We start from the raw sequence: 12735 nt of genomic DNA on the forward strand, positions 1-12735 counted from the left end.
TTAAATGGATAATGTCCTGTGTATAATTATAAAACACCTATAAAAAGAATTATAAAAACAATATAAACATTTAATCTGCCATCATTGGGTGTATCAAGTTAAAGGACTGGAAACGCTTAACTCCAAATTAATCACAAAAACCTAGACACATTATTGTTATTTAAAAATGTTAATTTGTTAATTAAAGTTACTTTAAAAAAGTAATCACAACTGTTTTGTACGGTAAGAACACTTGTTTTGGACATTTGTTTGTGCTACAATGCCAGAATATGACCAGAATATGTTAGTGTCACCTATTTGACCTTCCTCTCCCAGCAGAACCTGGAATAATAAAAGATATCATCGCTGTCAAAAACAAAACAAAACAAAAAACAAACAAAAAAAAAAAGCATCTCTTTTTTTGTTGATTTTCATTCTTCAAATGATTTGAACATAAGTGCACTTTACATTGTGTGAAAGTTTCATGATGAATGTATCAATAGAAATGCTTTAAAATGCCAAAATGCCATTTTGGAGATATTGGAGACATTTTTTTCTTCGGACAGTGACATTATAAACTATATTATAGAGCTCACGCTGACAGACACACACAGTACGTGTCACATTTAACATCCAAACGTAAATAACCTAAAGTATCAATCACTTTACCTGAAGCCCTCAGTGATGGCATTTTAAACAATGTTTTAATTATAATATCCATCTAAAAGGTGTTAAAATAAGCAGTGACACTTGTGTTACAACATGTTTATAAATAATCAAAGAATTATAGTTCCTTTTTTACAGCCTTATGAGGCATTATTAGGGTTTATGCGTATGCTTACAATGCATTGATACCAAATTACAAAAAGTTACAGGCACATTTATAACTATTGACAAATACAGCCTTCATAAAAAGTGCTGAGTATTCATTTCACTCAAGGGAAACCAAGCCTTTAGCGCAACACAGAAACCATGACTTAATCCCATACGTATTAATCAGTTTCAGCACCTGGGATCAGTTGGGCAACCTATTTCACACTCGCTATATGACAAGCTACAATAACTCTCCCCCAGCGATGTATTTAGCTCCGATTGTGCATGAAGTTTTCCCTCACTGCTGGCTTTTTTTCCCTTAGCGCCCCCATTGCCCTGCTTTGTCTGTTTTCTAGCTGCTCCTCCACTCCTCCTCTTCCATGCTGACAAGGTGTGTGAACATGCCTGAGAGGGATTCCCACCAAAATGCAAACAGCCTGAGAGAATTATGTGCTGCTGGCGCTGCCGTGCTCACACACATGCTCCTATAAACCTACTTAACATGTTCGTGATGGTTTCGATGAACTGACAATGGCCTGGAGCAACAGAAAACAGGCGGAGATTTTATCTACTTGCAATATACATGCACTTCTGCAGTGTTACTCTTTCGCATAAAAATGTTAGCCTCTTTTACAGCAGTGATGCTATAAAGCTTATTCAAATCTTCAACCCTGTAGTTCATTTATTCAGAAGTTCAGATGGCTATCTCATGAACACAGGCACTGTCTTGCTTAGATCATGGTATGGAGCTCATGGTAGAGTTTAAATCTCAATGATTCCGTTTGATTACAATTTCTCAGGAATGCGATGCATTAAATCTCAAACTTCATCACGATTCTGTTTCTTAATTGTACCAAGGTCATTTTTAAAAACACTACAAAAATACACATAGTGGGGAAAACAAAATCAAGATTTTTTGAGAGGTTTCTGCACTTGAAAAGAGCCTGTGAATTAGTTTGGCCAAAGACTGGACATACCGCATATTCTGCACATAAGAGGTACAGGGCTGTGCAAAAGTCAAAGACGACCCTTCATTTATATCATTTTCAGTCAAAACAGCCATTAAGTACAAGTTATTCATTTTCTAGCACCAGGAAAAAAAGCAAAAAATACATACATAACAAAATAACACAGAAGCCTCAACAACTAAACATAATTTTTTAGTATTTACTGCGTCCACCTTTTACCTTCACTACAGTTTCCATTCTTTTAAAGAGTCTTGCTTTAGCTTTTCAAAAAAATCTGCAGAGTCCACATCTCCAGAGTCCAGTCTTAGAAGTTGGTTGCATTTTCTGGGTCATGTACAATGTACAAGTTATTTATTTTTCAGGAGATATTTACGAGTTTAAATATAAGTGCACTTGTATAAGAAATGGGAAGGGAAAATACAAGAAAAAAAGGAGAATTACCAAAACAGGAGTTCAAAAAAATGTATTAAAGTTATTAAAGGAAATGGAGAAGACGCCTAACAACCGTGTAAGACCTGGAAGACCACCAAAACTGTCACCATTACATAAACAGAACTTACAGCTTTTGTCTTTTCAGGTCTGAAAAATATTCCACTGTAAGAGGACAACTCAGCACTATGGCTGTCAAGAGGTCTTCACTTAGAAAAGAAAACAGACAGAAATGAAGAAATCAAATGAAGCTGCTGGTGTTTTCAGAAAAACAGACTGACCACCCCAGAGTCCAGACTTCAACATCACTGAATGTGTTTAGAATTACCTGGATCATGAAAAGCAGAAAACACAACCAACTTCTAAGACTGAACTTTGGAGGGGTGGAAAAATATCCTGCAACCTTTCTTTGAAAAACTGAAAGCAAGTCTTCTGAAAAGAATGGAAGCTGTAATAAAGGTGAAATGTGGACCCACTAAATACTGACAAAATTTGATATTACATTTAGCTGTTGAGACCTCAATGATTTTTTAGTTAAGCCATACTGTGATAAGCTCAGAAACAGTGAACCAAACAGCTCTGCCCCCCCCAAGACAAATTAAACACAAATCATTTAAATAATAAGTGTAAAACATAATTTAAAACATTTACACTACTTTTGACAATGTTGAAGCACATTATCACTTTTCTATGAGGTATTTAACATTGCATAATGTACTAATCTACAGTGGTAATCTTCTTAAAACATGAGTTATTATTATTACTATTATTATAACATGATCTTGTTATTGTTCATAGGGTGGTCTGAATTCCACATCACCATTCATAATACATACCTGATTGAATATTTATGCTAACGTTCCAAAAATCAGTGCAATTCAATCACAAACTTAAAGCTGATGCACTTTTGCATTTGTAGGCTGTGGTGCATGTGCAAGTGGGTAAAGGCTTCCTGCTGCTGGGAAATGACCCAACAACAGTTGAAACTCGTGCAGACGGAGCGCATGCACAACGCTACTGCTGGGAAATGACAACAGGACCCGACAGGCCCGCCACTTCAGCGAGAGGGTGACCGAAACCACGGCAACAAAGCCGAAACCTGGCAGCGTAACGGTGAAAGGGGAGGGCGGGGGCCCCTGACAAACTGAAGCAAACTGCACAGTCAGTTATGGATAGGCCCACACTTGCCCCGGGAAGGGAGGAGGGAGGAAAGTTGAATTAGATGGCATCATTTCAATAAATCATCATCTTTACTCTACATCATTACAGCCAGACTGTCATAAAAAAAAGAGTGACAACTACATAAACTTCTTTAGGTGGTTCACCTGCACTCACTGCACGCCCACCTACCACAGTTAATCACACTAACTCTCTACGGGGGGGGCGGGGTTTCTATGCAGTGTTTTATTAAAGTGTTGTATCTTCAATGGTTTATTTATACTTCTAAGTGTAACTAGATACAGAGAAGGGGTTAATGAGGTAAGCGCAGCTTGTGGAGGGCTTCCAGGGGCCACAATGTGCAAACTCCTCCACACCACCTCCAACTACACATCAAGCGAATCTGCAGAGCTCTATGTCAAGCGAACACTGACTGGCTATCCGGTAGTGTTTGGGTGGGACAAGGCCTAAGCAATACTCGACCCCAACCAAAAATCTTAATACAGCTGGTTTGAGTGTTGGCTAGCAGAAGAAGTGCGATGTTACAAACAATTATATTGAAAATATCACAAAAAGCTGCCTTCTGTACTTTCTGGTCTGGACAATGCCCCCTAGTAAGGCCGGGTATTGTTCAAAATGTGTCAATACTAATACCGATATTTTGACTTCAAAACCAATTTGTGAACAATACTTCTTTGATGACCTCTTTTTAATTACAAACAGAAAAATGGGAATGGATCAAACCGCAAATGAAGGTAAGGAGCTGGAATTGGGTATATTTACTGACTGCAGAGTAATCAAGAAGCACTGACCTTAACAGCATGCATACCGAACGTAATTTAGACAGCAATCTAGATTTTGGAATGGCTCAATGATGCTGATATTACTGACCACTGAAATCTGGGGTTGAACTGTTTGATACTCGGTAGCACCAAAGCTATTTGGTCAGTACTATAAAACCCAGCCCTACTGCCTAAAGATGTGTTTCCCAACTCAGTCCTGAGGGCCCCCACATGGCCCACATTTTTTACTTCATCCTTGTGTTTTACATGTTGTGGTGGAGCAAAAATGTGGACTGTCTGGTGGGCCCCAATGACCAGGTGGGGAAATGCCTATGATTTTTTTTAACAGATGATAACCTACACTTTGATTTACAGCAAATGCTACACTTTGGATGGATGGATGGATGGATGGATAGATAGTTGAGGTGGTCAGTCCTTTGTTCTAAGAATGCCTGCAACTTTTGCTCGATGAGCAAATTTTTTTCTTTTCTGTTTTCTTTTCTCACATATCCTTTCAGACTCATAGTGTTGAGTGCACTGTTTTGATCTAGTAGCAGATAATAAGTATTAACATTTAAACAGCATCTATACAGGATCAAAGGTAAACAATCTGCCTACCACAATTCATTTATATTGCTTTGAAAAGCATTTGATCATTATTTTGCCTTACTTTGCCACACACACACAGACACACAAACCAGTCATGGTATAAATAGCAGGGTGTGAAGAAGAGACTAAGAACTGGGAGAGGCATTGAAACTGGTTTTGGGCAATAAACATCAAATGCCACAGCAGGGCGAACAAGAATTCTTCAACAGGCATTCTTCCGAAACAAACTGCACAAGAGCTTTTCATAGGAGCTTTTTGTTTCTGTACCACCACTGAATAAAAACAGTATAAAATTCATTGTCATACCACCATCTAATTAGGTCAACATTTATACACACGAGCTATGGCCTGGCTGTATAGCTTTAAAGTCATGGCAGTAAAAGGCACTGAATGACCTGAGGGGACTGACACTGGGGGACAACATGAAAACCATTTGTGCTGGGCTTAAGCAAACAAGTAAGGAGACTCGGGGGGCGTGCTGACTAAATAATACAAACCCACAGTATGTGGGATGTGAACTTGATGCCAGGTTTACATATTGAATTCCACCCATCACTGTCAAGTCCAGAAAAACACCGTTGTTACTCAATGGCTGAAGAAACGATAGCAAAAGCGAAGCTGAAGGTCAAGCATTTACATGAAGCTTTCATTTTCACCACAATGTTAGATCTACAGTAGAAACCAACATAACATGGCTATTAACTCTGTAAAGCTGCCAAAAATGTTAGTATAGTTACATTAAACATTTCAGATATACAGTATCACTCAAGTCTGGACACACTAGGTTGCATGTATGCTTTTCATAATCTTAAAGACATCTAGATCTGTGGGATTTGGCCCATATGCTTGAAATCTGCCCATGTCAATAATGATGTGCTCATATGCTCATTATAAGAGTTATTGTCTTTTATGCCTCTTTAATAAAACAGATTACTGAAGCTCATCACCAGTCTTCGGCAGATGTGTTTACATGGCTGCATTGTGCCATATAATAAGATATGGAAACTGAATTGTGCAAATGCAGCATTACCCTACTTGACTATTTCTCTTCTTCCTAGCTAGTTAAGCTATCAGTGTCGGACCATGGTAATGGAAACCCAGTTCAATACTAAAAAATGAGAACATAGCAACAATTCACCTTAAACATCTATGTCTATACCTGTAGAATGTAGTCTTCTGATTAATTAGCCTTTGCCCGTCATCACATGCTTTCAGTTGTTACACTCACCAGTTTCCTCTAGGTAATACAGTGACGAGGCTAGCTGCTGGCTTTTGACCTCACCATCTAGATGTTTCTGGGACGTTTACTAGTTGCCTAATTTGTAACTAGATCCCCTGTAAAATTCTGGCTATATCCCACTGATGTGGGACTTTATATAAAGGTATAAAGAGCTTAACATAATGTAAAATTTATCAGTTTAAGGGTTCTTTCAAGCATTATTCTTTGAAGTTGACAATTTTAGAAAATTGTCATCAATCCACTTAAAGGGTCTTTGGCATCAGTCAAATGAGAATTTTAAGAATGCTCTTTAAAAACACTCATTACCTGGCAATCTGGTTGACGTATGGTTTCAGCTCGCTGGGGTCGTAGGCACGAGCGAAAGCCCAGCAGACATAGCAGGCAGCGTCCCGGACATTTGAGCCCAAACTGCAGGCTCCTCTCTTCTCATCATACGTTAGAGCCTTCAGAATCACTGGTACAACTGAAAGAGTATGCACAGACTCATATTAAAACTAAATATCCTGCAATATACAGTTGTGTGCAAAGGTTTGGGTGACCCTGGTCATATTATACTGTGTTGATTTTCTAAGTGAAAATAAGTTAACACATCCTCAACAAACAAAACACGTTTAATGGACAATTACAGTTTATTTGCTAATTTTGACATATTAAAAATAGCTTTATGTATGCCAATATGTTACACAAATAAATTGCAATTGTGCACTAAAATTTGCAGAAAATTTTAAGCACTGATTAGTCAAAGTAGGTACCGGATGATAACTTCAATTAGGTTTCCTTAAGGTTTGAAAATGATTAAGCGAACACACTGACGTACATACAGTCCTTACTTACTGTATGTTATTTGTACTTATTACAGTATTTGAATTTTTCTGAGCAAATAAATGCTTAGTTTTTAATTATATAATTTTCACAGGTGTGTAAAATATTGCTCAGCACATTATAGACACATTAAGTTCACAACAAATACACCCAAACCCATACGATTCATTACATCGTAATGAATAAGCCTTTATAAACCACTCTCTAGGGCTCAATGTGAGCAAGGACTTACTAGTCACTGGAAATCCCCTAAAAACTAAGAAAATGGAACAATGGAATGGAATGGAGTATAACCCATTATGCAATGATGGAATCGTAAGGAACCAAAGGAATCAGAAGGAAGTCCATTTTAAATGCATCTCCTCACAGAGGGATTTTTCTATACGTAACACTGAAACTTCTTGTTTCACATCAAAAATGTTTGTTTTGGTAATCAAATCAAACATATGCAATTTTACACTTTGTTTCCCTTTCACAAATTTTAAGCATTTAAACACAAGCCTTTGGATCCAAATCAGGTGTGATTAAACCTTTATACTGTGCATACACAGGAAATATAATAGGTCTAATTTTGCTCAGAGCAGATGTTTCAGTAGGTGACTGTAAATACATCTGTTATTCAATATTCAAATTCCCGGCGAGGCACTCCCACCGCATTGGCATGCACACTCCATGTTTGTCTAGCTGCTCGCAGCAAAAGACGTCAGGCAAAACAGAATTTTAGCATGCAAATCTCGCCAGTGAACCATCTCAGCCCCAACACCCCTCGACCTTTCCCAACTCGCATCCAGCTGTAGTAGATGGTGGCTGTGATAAAGCGTTCAGGCCACCCTGATGGCCGCATGGGCAGAGAGGAAGTAAGTGTTTGTGAATTGTGGCTTGGGGCCTGACTAATAGGTGCTGCCTGAGGGCTCTACCTGGGCATAGACTCCACCCCACTGATAGCTACCAGTTCAGTGAGACAGAAAGGGAGGAAGAGAGAGAGAGAGAGAAACTTGTCCATGACAGCAGGACACACAGACGCATCGACACTGTACACACCACATCTCAAAAATCTCTGGACCAAACATCTAGTGCCGGTAACAGCGGACAACAGGTAAGCATTATCTACTTACTCAGCACTAACCCAGTCATGGTGTTGCCTACAAATTAACAGATTTATTTTACTGACTCTATGATATATTAATATCTTTCAATAACAGAGACATTTTTTAAAATCTATCTTCTGTGAACTTATTAGAGAGGTTAGAATTTATTTTGGAAATGTGGCAATTTATTTCTTAGGAAGCAGCAGGTGTTTTTGTAACACACCTGTTACCTGTGTGCTGTATGGCATACGACACTAATAGAAATTACAACTCTGGTACAAAACAGCAGGACAGAAGAAAGACATGTTGGCAATCTAGTTCTGATTTAATTATCAAGAAAAATGAAGGCAATGAAACTTTAGAGTTTTATCATTCTGAGAAAACTACACCATGCCTAGAGGGTACGAAGAAACTGGCACAATCAACTTTATAAGTGGGACAAAACAATGACAATACTACTACTACTACTACTACTACCAATAATAATAATAATAATAATAATAATAACAACAACAACAACAACAACAACAACAACGGTATCCATGTGGCTGGGGATCTACATAAAAATAGTTAATTTTACCATAGTTATTCACAGCCATTATTTTGAGTATACAGTATATAACGTATTTCTCTTTATGCTATTATAACAAGATATCCGCAGACAAAGAAAACGTAGTTTCAGGACACGAGAAAAAAAAGGCATTTCACAACAGAAAGTTCTTGATTCTACTCCTTGGGAGGGAGCAGCAGCATTTGCGACAAACCAAGCCAAAACTGGACCGACAACCTGTTGCGACAGTAGATGACAAGCAGGTTCCTTAGGGTGGAGTCCTATACAGCAACAGAGAACCCTCACGGCAATACTTCTCCAGAAAGAAAGAAAAAAAAAAAAAGATCCTTGCCCTTTCAATACTAACCCTGGAGCTTCTAAATCTTCAGCTGTCTTCGAGCTTTCAGGCTTTCAAAACAGGGATGTGCAGCTTAAGTGCTGGATTGCCACCTCAATGCAGTTTTGCATCCGTGCTGTTTACCTTGCTGCTTAGCCTGCCTGATACAACTCACAAGCTCATTTTGAAGGCTTTTGTGAATTCAGGTCAGGTGTCTTAGAATCAGAAAAATCTGAAACTCTGCAGTACTGTGGCCCTCTAGAACAAGAAAGTGCAGAAGCCCAAGAAGAAACAGTGATCATTTGGGTGAGCTGACAGGCAAAGCTAGCTACTTGATACCCAAGAAATACCGTTATGATCATTCATCCACAGCAGCCAAGCTGCCTCCTCTAGTATTCAGCGCAGGTGAGATCATCAGTCAGCGAGAAAGAGAGTGCGTGTGTTTGTGCGGCCTGCAGGTGGGGTCATGGGAAGCAGGTGTCTGTGGTTTCCCACGCCATCAGCAGAGGGTTCGAAGGGAGAGGCACAAGTCTCCACAGGCCTACGGTGTCTTCATCAGAACTGCTCTTACCTGTCGCTGCATCTCAGCCAAGGGCGCATGGCGCATCAAACAATCAGAGGCATAAGCCAAGAAGACCGTAAAAAAAATTGCCTCAATGTATGCAAAGCTGGCTCTGAGTTTGAATGCGGAGCTGTTTTCTTAACTTAACCGCCAAACTGCACCGCAGGCAAAAAAACTCAAGTTAGCCTGAAGGGTATGGTTAATAGTATCACTGTACTTTTCAAAGTCATTTTACTTTATTTTATTTTCATCTCATTTAGGATTGATAAAGCACAACAGTGCCAACATGGAAACTCCTCCAGAGAGAAAACCAAAGAAACCCCACTACATTCCCCGTCCTCCTGGCAAGCCCTTCAAATACCAGTGCTTCCAGTGTCCCTTCACTTGTAACATCAAGTCCCATCTCTTCAACCACATGAAGTACAACCTGTGCAAGAACTCCATCTCTCTGGTGTCCCAGCGCGGGGAGCAGTCAGCAAGACCTTCCAGAGCTCCTCAGCACAGCAACTCCACCACCCAAATCACTGAAGGGATGCCAACACCTGCTAAATCCAGCCCAGTCTGGCCAGGCAACAAAGCCAGAAAGGTGGAATTGACTAAAGATCCAGCTTGTCAGGAGTTGGAGGATGGAGAACAGAGAGTAGAAACTGAGAGTCCCACGAAGAAAAGCCCAGAACCTAGCCCTGAGTTGATCAACAGTGAAAGCAAAGCGCTGGAAGTAGTTGAGGCCGGGATCAAGCACACCTCGATGTCTGCCTTCTCTCCTGTCCCACGAAAGAGCGAAAGCGAGTCTCAGCCTTTACTACCCTATAAAGCAGAGCAGCCCCCGCTGCAAGCTCCTCTTTCCTTCCACAAACCAACAATCTGGGGTCAGCAGGCCACCCCTGTACCTCTCAAACCCCCTGTAACCAACTCAGTTGCAGACTACCCTCCATATATTCTTCCTGAAAGACGTCCTCATGCCCTCTACCAACCCTACATGCCAAGCCAAAGCAACTCCCATCGCCTGACTCTCCTAGAGCATCACAGACCACTAGTACCAGCACCTCTACTCCCTCCCAATCCATCCCTCCTCCATCCTTACCACTACAGATACAGCCACTCCTTTCTCCCAGTCCCACAGCTGCCTTACAACCTTTATCCACCCCCTGAACACACTTCAACGTTGCAGTCTCTGAGGTATCTCCCTGTCGAGATATATCCCCATGGGTTTGATCCCAGGGTCTATGGAGGGTACAGCTATCTCCATCCGGGTTCCTACAGCAGGCAGCCAGAGGCAAGGGGGAACCAGCAGCATGGAGGAGACCGGACAACGCGCCAGAGCCCCTTGGCTGGCTGTGCTGCATCTGGGTCCCCAGACAGGCCGAGTACTGTTGAGTTTACTCAGAAGCACCCCACCAACCTTGAGCACATCACCCACAGAGAACCACAATCAGACTGCACCACTCTAAGGAGAGGGCCGATCACAGACTCGTCTAGGAGTCCGCGTAGCCAAAGGAAAGAGACTGGCACACAAAAGCAAGGAAGGTAAGGAAAGTTACATTACATACAATCACATATCAGAACTGAATGCACTGTAGGAAAGTGCATTGCAAAAATGTGTAGTAAGGAAGAACAGGCACAATACAATAGTGTATCATTTAACCCCACTAAAAAAGGCATTTTATTTCTCTTTTCAGAGACGACATGCAAAGCACCAGTTTAGAGAGGCACTCTGGCTACTCATCAGAGGAAGCGGAGGATGAGGAGAGCAATGACGAAGGTGCTCCTCTTAACCTGTCGAAGAGGGACCAGAACACACTCATGTCCCCAGTCAGCCATGAATCTGAGATCGACTCCAGCTCAGGGAGCAGTGATGAAGAGGACGTTCCTCTCAACCTCTGTCTCCGTGCAAAATCCAGCAGCCAGGCCCAGTCTGAGGTATCAGGACAACTGGGCAGCAAGAATGCTCAGGCCGACAGGCAACTGTTCACCAGTCCAACTGAACGAGATCAGTGTGAACGCAGACACTCAGCAGCTTTTGCCCTCTGTCAGTTGGCCAGCTCCAGTAATATCAATGCCTCTGATCCTACATCAGTTCCACAAGAGAATATCCAGACCCCGAGCTGCCTGCAACTTCCAGCCCAAAATCAAGCGGCTATCCAAGACTCTGTACACATGGATGAACCCAAAGAGAAAGCTCCAGCCCAGGGGCAGAAACGACCAAGCGATGGGAACACAAAGAAGACCACCAAGAGGGCAAGAGTGAAAGAGCCTGTTCGAGTCCAGAGAAAAAGGATACAAAACTGCTGATCTCTCATTTACAGGGTCAATGAAAAAACAGGGTTAAGGGTCCACTCAATTCATATTTCAGTTCTGAGCTGATTAACATTTTCTCTAGCTCACCCATGATGCCGCAGCTCAATAAAAGTAAGAATAACATTTGGGAAGATGTATTATATTCTATTACATTCTGTTAAACAGAATTCTAACACACTCAAAGACATTTCAGACAAAAAATGAACAGCTTAATTGAGGACACCTATTATAATACTTTTGTTTAACTGTGTTTATACCATTTCTGTATTCAATATAGCTTTGGTGGAAAAATCCTGTATAAATTGTATGTCTTCATGCACTACAAGGAAAACAAAGCTTCAGTTCTACTCTTTAAGGAGTCTTTCTGTAGTGTTTTGAAACACAAAATATCTGTACATACATTATGTCTTCGTGCTGACTGTATTGTTATATATTCAAGCAGTATAAATGATGTCAACTTTACTCTTCTCAAAACTGCAGTAAATGAATAAAATGTTTGTAAAATCCTATTTTTGTATGCTTTCCAAGACTAAAACTTTTCTGACTTACAAATAGAAAGGATTTTTTAAATAAAGAAATACTAATTCACACAGTTTCATACAGTGTTATAGCATAAATAAGATGATGCAAATAAAGGACAAGAAAAAAATACCTTAGTAATTATAATAATTTTTACAAGCTCAAGTTAGAAGTAGAATTCATTTTAGACAGAGTGAGACCCACCATCCGTCAGGCGTGAAGGAAGTAGCAGTCCTCTGCGGCCAAGTTCTGCAAGGGCAAGGCAGCCCCCATGCCATGCATTGTCAGTCTCCTGAAAGCTGAAACACACACACACACACACACACACACACACACACACACACACACACACACACACACAACACAGCTCAAGTGTAGGAGAGCTAATCAAAGATGACCTTCCACAACTGCATTCCTACTGATGCATGGGTCAGCCTTCCTTGTAGCTGACTGACTCATTTATGACATGTAAGACATCTTGAGACAAGTAAGACAAATAAACAAATAAATAAATAAATAAACAAACAAACAAACTCCAGGTACAAATGCTTTGCACTATGTTTCTTGAATATCAGAAAACT

At 40.5% G+C, this 12735-nt stretch overlaps 2 protein-coding genes across 4 annotated transcripts in view; one reads left to right on the plus strand and one right to left on the minus strand.

Annotated features, from left to right (window-relative positions):
* The window catches only part of tbcd (tubulin folding cofactor D), a 71797-nt gene that overhangs the window by 44884 nt on the left and 14178 nt on the right, over positions 1-12735 (minus strand). For all 3 annotated transcript variants that reach the window (XM_036567390.1, XM_036567388.1, XM_036567391.1), the window contains exons 14-15: positions 12359-12453; positions 6285-6441 (exon numbers count right to left, since the gene is read on the minus strand). In XM_036567390.1, the coding sequence (XP_036423283.1) occupies positions 6285-6441; positions 12359-12453 (252 nt within the window). The remainder of the gene's footprint in view (positions 1-6284; positions 6442-12358; positions 12454-12735) is intronic.
* Positions 7490-12130, plus strand: znf750 (zinc finger protein 750). The gene is made up of 3 exons (XM_036567392.1): positions 7490-7896; positions 9598-10864; positions 11017-12130. The coding sequence occupies exons 2-3, from the start codon at positions 9624-9626 to the stop codon at positions 11627-11629; spliced, it is 1854 nt and encodes a 617-aa protein (XP_036423285.1). The 5' UTR covers positions 7490-7896; positions 9598-9623; the 3' UTR covers positions 11630-12130.

This window comes from Colossoma macropomum, unplaced genomic scaffold, assembly GCF_904425465.1.
Source record: "Colossoma macropomum unplaced genomic scaffold, Colossoma_macropomum, whole genome shotgun sequence".
In the NCBI taxonomy this organism is placed as follows: Eukaryota; Metazoa; Chordata; class Actinopteri; order Characiformes; family Serrasalmidae; genus Colossoma; species Colossoma macropomum.